General features: G+C 41.0%; 1 protein-coding gene across 1 annotated transcript in view; it reads right to left on the reverse strand.

Annotated features, from left to right (window-relative positions):
- Positions 1-7262: 7262 nt before the first annotated feature.
- Positions 7263-18042, reverse strand: part of ythdf2 (YTH N6-methyladenosine RNA binding protein F2) — a 36216-nt gene continuing 25436 nt past the window's right edge. Inside the window, exon 5 of the mRNA XM_063033618.1 lies at positions 7263-9013. Coding sequence (XP_062889688.1) covers positions 8990-9013 — 24 coding nt within the window. The 3' untranslated portion in view covers positions 7263-8989. The remainder of the gene's footprint in view (positions 9014-18042) is intronic.

Here is an 18042-nt window from a genome sequence, read left to right on the forward strand (position 1 = left end):
CTTCCAATCTGCACCTTGTAAGGCCGGACACAGGCCTCTCATGGTCTGATTCGACATTCGCCCCCCCCCCATGGGTGACAGGACAGAGGTCAAGCACCCAATATAATGGGTGTCTCATGGGTGACAGAACGGAGGCCATTCACCCAATAGAGTGACTGGGTGTGCCAGAGCAATTTTTGGGTTTAGGACATATACATTTAGCAACTGACTTTGCTTACCAGTCTTCACATTTAAAAATATGGATTGTGGATTTAATTTGGAGTGCAGCTTCAAACAATGGGTTCCTAAAATCTATGACCCCAGACAATACCGATTAAGATGCATTTGAATGGCTGTGGCTTGGGTGTGAATCGGGAGATGTGAACGTTGTATGTAGTTTCAAAGAAAACATTGTCCATACATTGTAACACATACAAATATGCTGGAGGAACTCAGCAAGCCAGGCAGCATCTATGGAAAAACGTACAGTCAACGTTTCAGGCTGATGCCTTTTGGCAGGACTGGAGAAAAAAAGATGAGTAGATTTAGAAGGTGAGGGAAGGGAGAGAGAAACACAAGGTCACTCCTCCGCCACATTTTAAATTTACTGATTTTTTTTCTCCAGTCTTCCTGCCCTTTTTGAGTTCCTCCAGCATATTTTGTGTGCGTTGCTTCGATTTCTAGCATCTGCAGATTTTCTCCTGTCCATATATTGTAAATGTGGCATCCTTTCGTGCTTGGCACATAAAATATCGAGCCCCACGTTGGGCCAGCAGACCATTCGACCTATAGTGTCTCCATACGATGCCTACTGTACCTTGTCTTGTCAAATAAAGAAGCTGTTTTGTATTTACCAGTACGTTTCTCCAGTGTCTTCACTCACGCAACAAGGGTCTCATGGGTGACAGAGCAGAGTACTATCTATTCACCCAGTATAGTGGGTGCCTCATGGGTGACAGGACAGAGTACAAAATTCTCCAGCTGCACATTTGATGATTATCGACGAGACTATGCATTTCCTCATCCCAATGTTTGCTGGTCAACAGAAAATTAAGAGGTAGGTTTAGCACCTGCACAAAAACAGTGTCGAACACTGATTAATGAGTGCTGATCTCGGAATGCCATGGTTCAGATTACATTTGACATCTTGGCTATATAATCTAAACATACACTCCAGTGCTGCCCTTCTATCAAATCATGAAAATAAAACCCACCTGTCATTGGGGGTGGGATAAAACGATCCAATGAGATTATTTCAATGACGTGAAGAGGAATATTCATCAACTCCCAGCCAATAATTATTCATCAGTCAACATCATGAAAATATATCTGATTGGCATACTGGCGGTTTGTGTATGTGGGAGCATGCTGTGATCGATCTGGATGCAGTGTGTACTGTATTGCCAGTTATTATTAAAGTACTTCAATGGTCAGTGAATATCCCAAGGTAGTAAAACAGTTTTCCTTTTACTTCAAGAGTCAAGACTGTTTAGTGCCATTTCCTGTATACAAGTGCAAATGAGAATGAAATAATTGTTACTCCAGATCCAATGCAGCACAAAAAAAAGCTATAAGATTTTTTAAAAATAACACACAATACTAATAGAAAGCACAACATATGAATGCATCCGATAGCTTGCATACATCGTCTGATTGCAGGCTTTTTCCACAGAGGATGGGGGAGACTAGAACTAGGTCATAAGGTTAAAGGTGAAAGGTAAACTATTTAAGGGGAACATCTTCATTCAGAGTGTGGAACGAGCTGCCAGTACAAGTGGTACATGCAGTGGCAATTTCAACAGTTAAGAGAAATGTGGATAGGTACGTGGATGGGAGAGCTATGGTCCAGGTGTAGATCGACGGGATTAGGCAGATTAATGGTTTGGCATGGACTAGATGGGCTAAAGGATCTGTTTCTGTGCTGTAGTGTTCTATAACTCTATGACTATGTTCATAAAGCGATGCTAGGCACAGGTACATAAAGTGACTGGCGGGAACTAATAAAGTAGTGGTAGTTCGTGGAGAGACGGCGTTGATCAGCCTTACTGACAGGGGCAGGTAACTGTGTTTGAGTCAGATCTTCCTGGTGTGAATGCTATGTAACCTCCTCCCTGGTGGGAGTGGGACAAACTTAGTGGATAAATGGAATGCCATATATATTCTACCACTGCAGTATTCTTGTTAACATATCAGCATTATTTCCAATTAGGTTATGAAGGTTGTCAGTGGCCCTGGAGAGAGCAGGAAACGTAGGTATTCTTGGGGGAATAAAACAAAACAAATAAAATCAGCCCGGCCTTGCTTATTATCCATTAACTCTTCCAGGCTACTGTCAAATCTGTGAACATTTAACAGATGTTGCATCATTCTCCAGCAGAGATCCACTCAGGATTACCTATTTATTGAGATCGAGCGGGGAATGGGACCTTCCGGTCGTTCAGGCTGTACCGCCCAGCAACCCCCAGTTTAATCCCAGCCTAATCACGGGACAATTTACAATGACAATTAACCTGCTAACCAGTACGTCTTTGGACTGGCGGAGGAAACAACAACAGCCGGAGAAAATCCACGCATTCCACGGGGAGGACGTCCAGGGACTCCTTACGGATAACATCAGAATTGAACCCCGACACCCCGAGCTGCAAAAGCATCACAGTAACCGCTATGCTACCGTGGCGCCCCATTCGCCGAGATGGAAGTATAGCGCCTGTTCACCTCAACAGCAAAAACTTCACCTGTGTATGATAATTTCATCTTTAAGGTAGCCCTGCAATTGCCCAAAACCTTCAGCACATATAATGTTGCTGTCACTCGCTATTTAGCTTCAGAAACTGACTAATCAGGTTTTTCATGAATCTCTGTATAATCAGGTCTATTATCCATAATAAATTTATCATTGCTCAGTAAGTTACATCCCAAATGCAACTGAATTTTATCTGTACATATATTGGTACAAGGTCTAACACAAACATGAGGAACCGTGCCTCATCTTCCGTCTGAACACAATGAAGCCTTCTGCACCTAATACTGAATTCTACAACTTCAAGTAAATTAATTTCAGTCAGTATCAGTTATCCATTTGTGAGGCTGGCTCAGCTTGTTTATATACCCTGTTCCCCCAACCCCTGTGAGAGCAGAGGACATTCTTAATCAGACCTGCCAGCATGGCTTCTTGTCAAATCTCACTCTCCCAAAGTCCCCATTCACTCACTGTCCAGGTAACTTTGTTTACAGCTTACCTTCAGTCATCCTGATACATCGCACCCCTTCCTTGCTGCAACTCTCCTTCTCAACACCAACAAAGGGTCTCCAAACTTTAATTCAAAAGCTAACCCTGTTTCTTTGCCCACAAGATGCAGTCCAACCTCCTGAGTATTCGTTCCATGTTGTTTATATTGCAGTTCAGGGACAATTGCAGAACTGAGAGGTTATAACCATGACCAAATGCTCAACCAGCATTTTCCTTCAGAAAAGCGGCAAAGAACTAACTTGATGGAAGCATTTCAAATTATGCGCATGGAGTATTTACGACATAGAAACAAGTTGTTTCATCGAATGCGATAGGATTAGAGAAAATGTTCTCTCTTTTGGAGGCGAAACAAGATGGCAAGAGTAACATCTTGATTAACAAAAGGTTATACTTCCCCAAGAATGAAGGTTTTAAGAGAAATTTCATAAATGGAGAAGGCTGGGCTAGAGACAATGGATCGTTCGACACAGTGTATTTCCATGTACTGGGAGTGGAGGCTCTTTATTATAGCAAAAATAACTTTATACCTCAAAAAGTGCATGCCCTTAGATGTAACGGGGTTATAGGGAAAGATCCAAAATCAAATACTCATCAATTGAGGAACATTCGTAATTACAAAAAACAGAAGAAATTCAGGAGAACCCCATGTAGAAGTGTGAGGGCTCATCTCCACAGGCAGCATTTCAATCCACGTAACTGCTTGTACAGAACACATCAACTGGCCTCAATGAGATAAAGAATGAGGTCCGAGGAATCAGGTGAAGAGTATTAACTGCTGATAAGCCGAAACCTGTTTCTAAAGGGGAGAATTCTGGATAATCCTAACTAGACACAAGGTGGGTGGTTTATTCAGAAGGCCAAGGTAACAGACGCTGTAAGTATACTGCACTCCCAACTTGCATCAGGTTACGTTTAAAAAAAACATAACCACTGTCACAACTGCAGCATGTGCGCTGTTGCGGCAGTATATATTTTTGCAATGTGATCAGCTGTTGTAGACAAGCCAGCAAATGAGCAATTACGTAAAAAAAAAATACCCAAAGCTTTGTGATGGTAACACATAGAGGGGATACATGCAGCACCATCAGTTATCACACAGCACCAGAGACATGCAGCAGTTTTAAGGAATCAGTTTGTAGGCCATTTAAGCTACACTAAGTAGTCCATCTCCCATGACATTCCACTCAGGGACTTGAACCAAATGTAGGCTTCACGTGAATTGGAGTTAGAGGGCAGGAGTTAATTAGAGCAGTGCAGAGAAAATTCAGTCTGCTTTTTCAACTCATACACTTCTACTTTCTTCTTTAAAAATCTTGATTTTACTTCGCATTTTAACTTAAACTGAAAATCTTGCAACCATTTATAGACAAAAGATTCTGCAGATGCTGGAAATGCAAAAGAACACACAAAACGCTGGAGGAACTCAGCAGGTCAGGCAGCATCTATGGAACGAATGAATGGGGTCAAGATCCTTCATCAGGTTTAGAAAGGAAGGGGAGATATGTCAGAATAAAAAGATGAGGGGAGGGAAAGGAGGACAAACAAGCAGACATGGGCGTGTACATGTGAAGAGTCGGACAGCAGAGATCAGAGGGGGACCATTTATAGAACAAAGTGAAACTGCCTGAAGATCTGCACTTTAGAGGGTGTCACAAAACTGAGAATGGGTAGGATTAAATAATTACAACACAGGAAAACGCCCAGTTTTAATGCTTAGTATGCAGTGGGAGTTACCCAACTAAATTATTGACTGCAGCAACACAAGTCAGTTGATTGATCAATACAAAATACAGACTCCATCAGGCTTTATTCCCAGTTTGATTAAAGACACCATGTAAGTCTCGGGTTCAAAGGTTCATTAACTTCCTTTCCGGACCTTTATTACTATTTATGGGAGGAGTAGGATCCGCTCGCTCAGCTTAGTGACCCAATCTATTAATCTTCGGTTTCAATTCTCGATTCTCTGCTGAACTCACAGGGAAAGGCAGACAAAACGCCAGTAACTCTTACTGGATCAATTTCTGAACATCGCCCTGTTACAAAGCACCAGTCGGAAATAACGTGCTCAGCAAGATTTCCCTATTTACTCTCAAAAAAGGTGTAAGCACTCCTTCTCTCTGTCTGCAGGTAACCCTTGGGCAAGGTGTAGCACCTGTTTAGCCACTCCTCCTCCCTCCCCCCCACCCCACATCCAAGCAAGGTCACTTGAAGCCATGTGAGCAGTGGTGGATGGTCCTATGAGCAGTTGATGCCAGACAATCTCTGAGGAGTATTGATAATGGCTGGGGTCACCTGGCTTGTAAAGACACTGCCCAGAAGGCAACAACAGCAAACCACAAGTGGAAAAAATTGCCAAGAACGGTGATGGTCATGGTAAGACCATGATTGCCCATGCCCACATAGGGAATGAACTCTCATAAGGTGTAGTAGAAATACTTGGTCAACACATCTTATCCCTTAAAATTATAACCAGTCTTCTGTATTAGCAGCTCGGCAATTATCTAAATCACTGAATTTAAATGGATTTAGTTTGTGAAAATAGTAAAAAGAAACACTTCAGAACCCTTCCAAATTAAGCCAGTCTGGTGCAAGTCAGCCAACCCAGTCCCAGATGAGGGATTAGACCAACTACCAAAATGAAGCTGATAGCATCACATGTAAAGGCTGACCAGTACGCTTCCAAACCAAGGCAACCCATTAACTCAAAGGGAGCAGGAACAACATGGAAGAAAAAGTAAATGATGTTGCAACACAGCGTCGGGAGCGGAAGAATTAAAGCTCTGCAAGCCTTCCCCTCCCACCATCGCTGATGTATCAAGTGTAGAGTTGGTGATTGGCTCCCACCTTAACCTTGCGCTGCAGCCGATTCCACCAGATGGCAGCACACACGTTCCTTACCTTCTCCTGAGGGCTGAGTTGTGTTCTCTGCCTGATGGCGAGTCAGAACTGTTATCAAAGCTGACAGCCAGGAGGAACCTGTCAGTGTGCATTGAAACAAGGATTTCATTCTACTCCCAAGTGTATTCTGTCAATATCAGGGCCGTTTCCTCCCCTCCAGCTGTAGATTCCCTTCTGTTACTTTTTTTTAATGTGAATTAGAGATACTGCATGGATTAGGCCCTTTTGGCCCTTTGAGACACGTCAGGCGGCCACCTCCAATTTAACCCTCGCCTAATCATAGGACATTTTTATAATGACCAATTAGCACACTAACCAACAGGTCTTTGGACTGTGGGAGGAAGCTGGAGCACCCAGAGCCACACATTGCACAGGAAGGACACACAGACTCCTTACAGAAGATGATGTCGGAATTGTTCTGTTCACCCACCTTGTCACACTGAAACACACACTGTTGCCCTACACATCCCATCCAATCAACCCTGCAGTCATACTAATCCTTAGGTCTCCGTCATGGGGGGGGGGGGGAAACAACCGTGAATGAGACTGCCAGGATTCACAGCTTCAATCCACTCCACTCAATAATTCCCTGATTGTCTTTGACAGTTCATCCTACTGAGAGTCTGTATCGCTATTTGCAAAAGATAATAAAAAGCATTTTAAAACAGTTGATATTGATTTATAATTTTAAAGGATATATTAAGTATAACAAATTTGTTGGAAATACTCTGTCAATTTATTAAATATACATTGTATACACAATTAGGAGGGATATAAATAGGGCAAATCCCATTGAGTTTGCGTGAGACAAAAACTAGAGGTCATGAGTTAAGGGTGAAAGATGAAATGTTTATGGGGAACATCTTCACTCAGATGGTGGTGAAAATGTGGTACAAGCTGCCAAAAGAAGTGGTGGATGAGGGTTCAATTTCAACATTTAAGAAATGTTTGGATAAGTAGGGTTATGGAGGGTTGTTTTGAGTCAATGGGACTGGGCAGAATAATAGTTCCCCATGGACTGGATCAGCCAAAGAACCTACTTCTGTGTTGTAATTCTCGGCAGCCATGAAATGGTTAAAACTCTCACCCTTTATTCCACAACCATTCCCCGCCCCCCCCCCCAAGATTGCACTCCTCACCCACACACCCACACTCTAGGGGCAATTTAAGTGGACAGTGACCAACCCATGACTTTGGAGCAGCTCGGTGAAACCAATGAGATTACAGGGAGTACATGCAAACTCCACACAGATAGTTGCTGGAGCTGTGACATGCCACAGCACAGCACTACATGATTCTGCCACCAATTTCACAGAAACTGCTCCAGTGAAAGGAGCACATGAATAACCCCATCATACTACTACAGTAGCTGACATCCAGCCAAGGGAACTAGAATCTGTGGATGCCCGCTGGCGAGCCCTGTGCTATGAAGCCTGCACCAGGTCTGAAGACAGGCACTGCCAAAAACTGATGGAAAACCGTGAGCAGCGTCACAGAACAGCAGCCACAATCATTACAACAATGGATTTGCAGTGCCCCCATTGTGCTGGACTCTGCGCTTCCAGACTGGGACTGCAGAGCCACCTCCGTGTTCACAGATGAACTGCACAACAGTGTCTTCTTCGAATCTGAAGGGCTACCACTTTACTACTACAGATAGTGCCTCAGGTTTTTTTTAAAAAATCAATTCAGAGAACATGGGAGACTTTACTTAACATCTGAGCTGAATGATGCCACATTCAACAATGCCACACTCTCAATAAAGTACCGTATTATTTTGACTAATCTGTTCCAGTAGCTGGAAATTTCACCATTCCCCTAACCTTTCGTATTCAAAGTGCGAAATCTTCGGATGGCAGAATTTAAATTTAACTGGATGGACACAGACTACATCAGATATGTATATAACATTCTCATTAACCTCCACAATAGTCGCTCAGCAAGTAACGTCAAAGCACCAGGAAGAATGAAACACCAAACAAAAATGCATTCAACGCATCCATTCTGCTGAACAGGATATCACATTTATTACTGAGAAGTGATTAATAATGAAGAAAGGGTAAGTTCCCAGTTTTTCCACTGTTGACGAGGATTGAAAAAAGATTCTAAGCAGTTTTTGTTTCTCAAAGTTCACTGTTTGAAAAATTCCTTACAGTATTTCTTTAGTCCAGTCTTTTTTTTTAAGGTTTTAGACTTAACTGGTGGCAATTTTTATTTTAAATTTGCTCACAATAACTTCTGTCAAGAGTAACTTGCTTTTAATATTTTGAACGAAAGGCGGGACAAACACAAAAGTAACTGCTCTTCCCAGGAGCCTTTTTTAAAAAACAAAACAAGCAGCATTTTCAGTAAAATGGAGGGTGAGGTGGGGTGGGCAGTCCTCAAAAGCCTGAATGAAACAATTTAGGCTCCATAAATTAAACCGAGTTGGAGAAGGAATCTGTTCACACGTTGACCCAGCTGGGTAATAATGTTGCGAAGCAACTGGTCTCTTCTCCATGGAACTGCATTTATATGCAGCCCATGGACCATAAAAATCAAGAAATGATTCATTGTTTTAATATTTTTTTTAAACAAGGAAAACAAATGTACCACTTTATAAAGTCACAACTGATAATTGAGAAAGGATCCTTAAAACGTTTTGTTTCCCCACCTAGTTCTTGCTATTATTACCATAGTGCTACAGAAGAGGATTAAGTTTGACAACTACATGGCTGAAAGTCGTAGAATTCACTGAAAATGAAAGAGGGTGGGTGGGTGGGAAGGAAGGGGTGGAGAAGGGAATCTTCATTATCACTCAATTTCTTGACGAAAATTCAGGATATGACATTTAGGCCGACGTCACATTTCCAGACTGCAGTATTATTTGACACGACCTTGGCGTTCCTGTAAAAACAAGGAAAAGGTTCAATGTACAATTCTCTTGTTTCAGTGACAACAGATTAAACCAAGACTTCAGTAAAGTTAGCCCTTTGAATTAGGGGCTCTGGGAAATTAGAATGTGGAATCCTCTCTTATAATTATCTGTTACTTGTGGAGCTTATAAAATGGGGAAACAGAGTAGTGTAGTGCTATTACAGTGCCAGCAACTCAGGTTCAATTCCCACCACTGCCTGTAAGGAGTTTGTACCCACGACCATGTAGGTTTCCTCTGGGTGCTTCATTTCCTCCCACATTCCAGGCATACAGGTTGGTAAGTTAATTAGTCACATTGGTATAACTGGGCAGCACGGGTTCGTTGGACTGGAAGGGCCTGAATCTCTAAACATACAAAATAAATAAATCAAGAGAAGCAAGCTCCAAAAGCAACTCTATGACATTATTAGTTTGCATTTGCCATCAATGCACAGATGAAAGAACTGGCTTCTGTTGAGTGTGAAGAGACAGCAATTAATTTCATTGCTCTTCAAGAGAATCAACACTAAGACTGTATCTGTGTTGGAAGATCCTTTGGTTCTTATCGATGGTCAATAAAAACCTAATAAAGCTGAAACCTGTTCTTCACCGTGGCAAACAATTAAAATCTGCTAACTTCCTACTTGATAAAAGCAGTGTAAAATTGAGATTTTCCATATCTGAAGTAACCCAGAATCACTGTGCAGCATATATTATGTTATATGGGGAATTACTAGGAAATAAAGAACACAGTGGAACATGGACACTGGTCCACAATCTTAGAAGCCTAAAGCACTTCCCACCCAAGCAAATTACATCCAAAGCACTACCATGTAGAAAATAAAAATGACCAAATGCATACTTCAACAATCAAACACCAGCACCCAATTTATCTATTCTTGTGATGGTATTAAATAAGGGAAGAAATTTTGGCCAGGATAAGGATACAGTAATTGCTCCTAATATCCAGGACAACTTGTGTGGGGCAGGCTACATGGTGAATAAGGTCATGAGGGTGACAGAAGGCTTGAGAAAAATTAACTAGGGCTTAAAATCCTCATTGCTATCAATGGCCCATGGTGGAAGTGGGTTGCATCAGGTTTGATGCAATTTGGGTCTTATTCACCACTTTAAGTTTGGTACTTTTGAGTTATCTGCAAGGTATACAAAAGCTAAAATATTAGCGGTCGAGAGTAATGATTCCCAGTAACAAGTCACAGATGGAATCCTACTCATCATTTGATGCTGTTATTTGTGCACAAACATAAACCCTGTGAGGTTACCTCTGGGTTGCACTAAAAAATCATTTTAAAGCAGCTCATTTTCCGTCTCCACTGTGGTTATCAAAGCGGATTCCGGATTCAGAGAAAGACCATCATTCATACAAGGCTATTTTCCCCATGCCTGCATGGGTACCAGTGTACAAGTATAACCTGGCATTGACAGATCACACTTAAAACAGTATTTTTCTGATCCGCATGTACTGATTCAAAGCCATGACTCAGGAACACGAGCAGTGAGAAAGCACACAAATGTTTTAGTTTTTATATTTATTACACATATGCAATCATACTGTTTTGGATTCTGGTACTATTTCAAAGGTTCACAATACTCAAAATGAAGAAATTTCTTCACATCTCTATCCTGAATGACCAAAACTGGTTTTAGGCACCTCATCGAAGGGAAATGTTAACTGCGCATCTCACATATACAAAACACCTCCCTTACAAGAATCTACGTGTTCTATTTGTTCAATCTGCCAAACAATTTTCATACTTGTGCAAATTAGACATGACAATATGCCAGTTATGAATTCTCCAGGGCTCTATGTAATTGAGGATGTTTCTATCTTTGTGCTCAAATTCTTTGGCAATAAAAGGCCAAAACAGGAGTTGCATTCCTCATCACTAGCTCTATTTGCATGTTTACTGCTGGTGATTCATGAATAAGGATATTCAAGTTCCTATTGATACTAAAACCCTGCAAGGTCATCATTTTAAAAAAGAAATACACCTTCCTCCCACAAATCTGTCCAACTTATTTTCCATCTGCACATCCTTGACCAACGTCCATCCCAAACCCGGATGCAAAAGGAGGGCTAGCACCCCATCCCGTAAAAACACAGCGTTACTGAAATACCAACAGAAGCTCCAAAGACCTCATTCCTGGGAGAGGAAGGACATTGGCAAGCTTCTGTCTGCCCCATTAGGGATGATGGGCTTAAGACGACAATGACAGCTTTGCCCATTCTTAATTTTGCACTTGATCCTCTGATCCAAATTACTGAAATTTAAACAGCTGGGTTCCCAGTACCAATCCCTACAGCACGCCCTTAGTGCCAGCTTCCCAACCTGAAAATTACACTGTTATTCCTGCTTTGCTGTCTTTACTAACCTTATTTTGCCCTTAACAAAATGTGGAACCTTAACAAAAATCCAAAGACATGTCAACTATTTTGTTCTTATCCATTCTAATAACAATCTCCAAACACTGTTCATCTCATAAATCCACCTTCACACTGCCCAGTCCTATTGCTTTTCTAAGTATGCCGTGACAACATTTAGAAAAGGCATTTGGACAGTTAAGTGGATAGGAAAGGTTTAGAGCAGGGGTTCCCCAACCCTTTACCTAATGGTATTGGTCCATGGCATAAAAAAGGTTGGGAGCTCCTGGACAAGAAGCATGTAAATAGGACTAGCTCAGATAGAGAGCTTGATTTCCAGGGACAAGTTGTACTAATGGGCCCATTCCCATGCTGCATAACTTAATGAGAAAATGAGAGAACAGGCTAAATTTACAGATTAAAACACAGCACGAGATCTCCACAAAATGATTCTGAAAGCAAAAAAACAAACTAATAATTGGAAATCCTAAGATATTTCCACTCTATTTACAAATCTTGCCTACTCAAAGTTGGCAGCACTACGCAAATTTTTATTTTTGTTTTTAAAGTGTTTAACAGTCCTAGATGAATTAATAGTTCCAATTTACAATAACTAGAATTTTTTTAAAAACAAAACTATTCTTATACACAAAGGATGTGTGTAACAGATCGTACCTGTACTGTGCACTACATAATGCAAACTATGTTAAATTCAAACATTTACGTTTCTTGAACCCTGGATATAAAATCATGTATCAAATTACAAAAGCAATCCAAATAAATCTCAAAACTGCCAGAACTTTCCAAGATATCCAAAGTTTTTTGCTTATTTCCCCCCACTTATAGAAGCTTAGGAGGAAACCTGTACTCTTTCATGCTGAAGTACCAACATTCACTCAAATTTCTCCCCATAAAAACTATTCCTCTCATTTCAAAGGTGAAATCCTTAGATAACAGCAGTTTGGGCAAAATGCTTAATACAACAGATTGATTTTGGGGAAGGGAAATAGATGCTTGATTTCTAGGTTACATAATCCTTAAAATTTTGTAAGAATGCGCTATAGATGACTGTGGTTATTTATTCGTGCAACAGCATTTACAGCTCAAACTCTAAAGATAAAAACAGAAAACATTTTCTTCAGTTGTTAAGCTTCACATTCATTTTTGCACCCATATTCTTTTTGCATGCAGCAGAGAATACATTTGGCAGCAGAAAATGCAGAGAGAATAAATGATAGTGCAAAAAAAAAATCACATTTCTGGATTTGATCCACTTTTTCCATTCCATTTTCCCTCTACCACCACTCTATACTATCACTTTTGCTATACATGCTGCTTGGAGTCAAATTATCTATCTAGACCAGTATTTGCAATTCGGGCTTTCATACTAGTCAAATGCTAACTTTCTTACACACACACACACATCAGAAACACAAGCCGAGCTCATACAAACTTAACACGAGATCCTTTCAACTACCTCGAAAGAGGAAGGATAAGAAAGTCCACAATACAAGTTCTTCATTTGCAGTGTTCATCTACGAAGATAACATGACCAACATGAAAAATGAAGAACTGGCATTTACAAAAAACACAATAGGTCAATGGTAGTGTAGCAGTTAGAGCGACACTATTACAGTTTGGGGTGGACTTCAGAGCCCAATTCCGATGTCATCTGCATGGAGTTTGTACATCCTCCCCATGGAATGTGTGGGTTTTCGCCGGGTGCTCCAGTTTCCTCCCACAAATCCAAAGATATACCCATTGGTAGGTTAAATTAGGGGATGCTGGCCATCATGGCTCAAAGGCCTGGAAGAGCCAGTTCCACGCTTGTCTCAATAAATAACAATCTTAAGATGTTCAGCTGGAAAAGGAATTAAGAAAATAAAGTAGAAAATATTTTAAAACACCTTAGCATATTTCTATCAACATTAGCATTTGTTGAATCTACACGATGATCTAATGAGGCACTCCTTTGGGATCATGAATGATTTGTTTCCATTGAAGTTGTTTATGCTCTGAGCTGCCTGATGAAGCAACATGGGACCTGGAGCTTCTGCTACAGGTACAGTACTATGCAAAAGTCCTAAGCACATATATACAGCTAGGGTGCCTAAGACTTTTGTACAGTACTATATTTGTCAATGTGGAGCAGAGAGCAATGTTGGGAATGGCAAGGGTGGAACGTTGTGAGGGGGATGTGGGATAGGTGGCAGAAGAATGCCAGAGGCAGGGAGTGGCACAGCTGCAGACATGCCCAGTCCAGAGAAACCACTAGGCAAGGTCATTTGATTCCAAACAATAGGTTTATTGATTACAGAATGCCTCTCTGGTGCTTCCCACTCCGTCCCCTCGGCCTTCCCCCTTTCCCAGCCATGATTCCCCTGTCCCTGCACCCTTCCCACTCTCAGTCCACAATAGAGACCCACATCAGAATCACGTGTATCATCCATCACGTCATGAAATTCTTTTTTTTTCCGCAGTAGCAGTACAGTGCAATATATAAAATTACCACAGTACTGTGCAAAAATCTTAAGCACCCTATCTATAAATATGTGCCTTAAGATCTTTGCACAGTACTACACATGACAGGCCTAGCAAGTGGTAATTTGGGAGGCAATGACCTCATTCATTTATACTGAACTTCTGTGTGCTCCAGAAAAATGAACAGGGATCAATGTCACCCAAATGACTCCCCTCCATTTTAAGCAGTCATGGGCCATTTGAATGATTGTGGATATTACACGTTTTTCAATTTTTTTGCCATTCGAGCTCTATAGCTTGAAGAAAGCAAAAGTTTTGGCAATATGGTGTTTGGCATATAAATAATAATAGTTTAACTATGAGTAATTTCAGTTAATTAAGACATTAGTACTGAAGTACTCCAATGACAGCTTTGTCACTGATGTGCAGAGTTTACAGACAATATTAAAACACTGCTTTGTGGTGCCTATTCTAGTACCCTGTACCTCAGCATTCAGAAGCTCCGATTCCTGCCTTTTAGTGCAGGGTTTGAGAATTGGATCTTGAAGCACACCTTTCTACTGATCCTCTGATAGTGGTTCATTAAGGTTTGCTTCCTTTGAGAAGTATGTGGAGAACCTAAATGTCTATTTCCACTTCACTGATCCATATTGTACAGTGTGGGAAGGTTACTAACAATCAGTCTTATGAAAGTGAATGAGTTAACATGACTTTGAACTCAGCCTCAGGTTTAATATCACTGGTATATAAATATTAAGGTAGTGTTCACTGTCCATTCAGAAGTCTGACGACGAAGGCTAGAATGGACGCATATGCAAATATTTGTTCCAGCTGAGGTGGCCCTTGTTTGTATAAAGATAATAAAGACTAAGCACCTTCCTGTTTGTCCTATAAATTTAGAAAAAGATTTTTTTTGGAAGTGCAGTTACGTGGCCAGAAATATTGAAAGGATAGAGGTAACAACACTGCATTTCTCAAGCTCAGTTTACATAGATTCCATTTTTATAATCATGGCCTGCATACCATTATGAAACAAATATACACGATGGAATGAATCTCAGTAACCAGGTACAAGATGCTTCCACATATCCTCTAAATTAGAGAAAGCTTCTGAGGTCAAAAAAGGTCATAGTTACCCACACTTCTTGGGAGTTAATGCAATGACTTTCATCTATTAAGCTGTACCTGGATGGAATTCCCAATGCAATTCAGGAAGCAACTCTAACCATGAAGAGTTTAGTAGATGCTGGCAATGACATGGCCAGTGACAGACATCACACATCTCAGCAGTTCACTGATACATTCCCCAAGTGTGGGAGCTGAGATGTGTATCTAAAGTTTCTCTCTGACAAATTTTAGAACGTCAAAAAAAAACTGATGATGAGAAGCATTGCCCATCTGTGCAATGAAGGTTAAAATAGCAGCCAGTGGTTCAACTGCAAAGGCAGCTTGAGCCAGTAGTTTATTCTTTCATGCCAGGGCTGTTCGACCTTCACTTCCACTCCATAGAATGGTGATCAAGCCCTGGCAACAACACAGTCAAATCCCCATAATTCTATACCTGTATTTCCTATTCTCAGTTTAAAATTGTTTATTGTGGGCTTGAAAATTTGGAAAGCATTGCCACCATTCCAGCCCAAAGAAGTTTAGGTTGGAAGGTTAAATTGTATGTAGGTACATTGGAACATCTGTGGAAACTGGTGAAAATAAAGTATTCATGCAGGATTGTTGTAAATGGATGGTTGATGGCCAGCACAGGTTTGGTGTGCTGAAAAGCCGGATTCAGTGCAGTATCTCTATCTTCAGAGTGTAGAATCAAAGTAATCCAGTAACTGAGAGGCCCACAGAACTCAAGGGTACTACTAAATTAATCAACCTAGCTCACCACTTAACAGTACTTCAACTGGCCAGAATTATACCACTTCGGTTAATAAACTGGAACTTGTTGATTAAGTAGTTAATTGCTCTGTGGAGTTGCAACAATCAATTCCAGCAGTCCTACCACAGAACAGAACTGAAATTCTATTGGTGATTATACCAATCACATCCAAGTTCAGATCCAAAGAACTGGGCATGCCTTCTTGGGTGATAACAACAAATATTCTAACCAGCAAGGCAGTTTCATAGCGGATAGGCTTCAGATGTATGATAAAGTAACTGGGCAGGATTTACAACTGACTGCCCGAGAAGGTTCTGAAAACAGAAATGAAGGCAGAAAACGCTGGAAACACTCATCAGCAGGTTAGGCAGCATTTATGGAACAAAAACCAGAGCTAATACTTCAAAGATCTGTTGTCAGAAATTAATTACTTTCTCAGCTGGTGGAAACAGATTGATTAAATTGAGAAATAAACTTTTATTTGAAAAGACAAGTACACTCATGACAAACTTACAATAACCCCATATTAGAGAGCACAACATTAAATCAACATTCAACAGTTTCCTGATTCAGTTGCATGGCATTCTGACATACGGATGTGAGACGTGGACACTTACCAAGACTATGCGAAAGTCTCTAGATGGTTGCTATACACAAATGCTCCAGATGGCTCTTGACGTGTGTTGGCAACAGCACCTGATGAACATCGAGCTCTGTAACAACCTACCAATGCTCACCACTAAAATCAAGGCGAGAAGACTGCAACTAGCCGGGCACTGTCTACACCACCCCGAGTTACCTGCCAGCCTAGTCATCATATGGGAGCCCAAGCACGGGAGGATGAACCCTGGGGGCCCTCCCAAGACTATGGTCAACAAGCTCCTAGAAGACAGCGGCTAATGTAGGTGAACTGAACACACTGATGAGGGAGAGGGAGAAGTGGAGAGTCCGTCATTGTGCCCGACGCCGGCCCTTTAGGCCTGCGTCGACATAGTAGTAGTGCATGGCATGGAGGATATTGCAAGGCTCACCAACCTGATCTTAGATCTTTTGTTTATTTCCAGCAAAAAATTATACTCGTTATGAACCTGATTTGGGTTGGTATGCAAATAAAATGAGCTAGGGATATACTAAAGATGCACACAAAACTACAGGATAGAAAAATAGGTGAAAGGAGGAAATAGAGTACACCAGAATAAAAGGTATTATAACAATATACAACACAACTAATACAATGTACAGCAAGCATTATTTGCAAAGGAGTTGAATTTTATTACTTGCTGCAGTGTAGTTCCTTCTTTACACCTTAACTGCATTACTCAATTTACAACCAACTTTCCAGTTCCTGTCTTCCGGGTGTAGTTTCCATTAACAAAATCAATCCTAACTAAAAATCTGTTGTACCTCACTCAGCATTCCATATCCATCCATAGGCAAACAGGCATTTTTCTGGATCTGCAACTGATTTTCAGCTTGATTTTTGGCTCTTTGGGCCAAGGAACACCAGATCAAATGAAGGGGAGCAATACAGATGAAAAAGCAAGGAGAATTCCAGATTTGATTATCAAGCCAAAGTGTGGACTTAGATTATTTATTCAAGCATAAACTATCAAGAAAGTTCTGAAGGATGTGCAATGAGTTTGTTTTAAAAATAAAACTTGCCCAAATGCTGCCCGGGAATCTTGAAATCTAACCAATGTGTATAAATGTTTTCAGACTGATTACTGAGGATCAATGCCTCCAGACTTCTAGAAACATTCATGGCTGTCCTTAATAATTCATTGTAAATGTTTTTACAATATTAATTATACCTTTATAACTGAACTATTTAAGAAATGCTGAAAACTGTTTAACGTCCTTAGAAATAAGTGTTGACTCAACTGTGGGAGAATTATTTGTTTACAAACACAAGGCATTCTGCAGATGCTGAAAAACTACAAAATACTGGAGGAGCTCAGCACATCAGGCAGTATCTATGGAGGGGAATAAACAGTTAATGTTTCAGGACAAGACCCTTCATCAGGACTGGAAAAGGGGGCAGAAGCCAGATTAAGGTGGGGGAAGGGAAGGAGTGCAAGTTGGCGAGAGATTGGTGAGACCAGGTAGACCATAGGGGAACGGGAAGGAGGGGGAGAGGGGGAGAACCAGAGGCAGATGAAGAGACTGTGAGAGAGTAACCAAAATGTGGAATGGGAGAAAGAGGGAAAAAAGGTGGGTGGGGGGGTAGGGGAAGAGTAGTAATACTGGAAGTTAGAGAAATTAACGTTGATGCCATCA

The sequence above is a fragment of the Mobula hypostoma genome, chromosome 26 (genome assembly GCF_963921235.1).
Source record: "Mobula hypostoma chromosome 26, sMobHyp1.1, whole genome shotgun sequence".
In the NCBI taxonomy this organism is placed as follows: Eukaryota; Metazoa; Chordata; class Chondrichthyes; order Myliobatiformes; family Myliobatidae; genus Mobula; species Mobula hypostoma.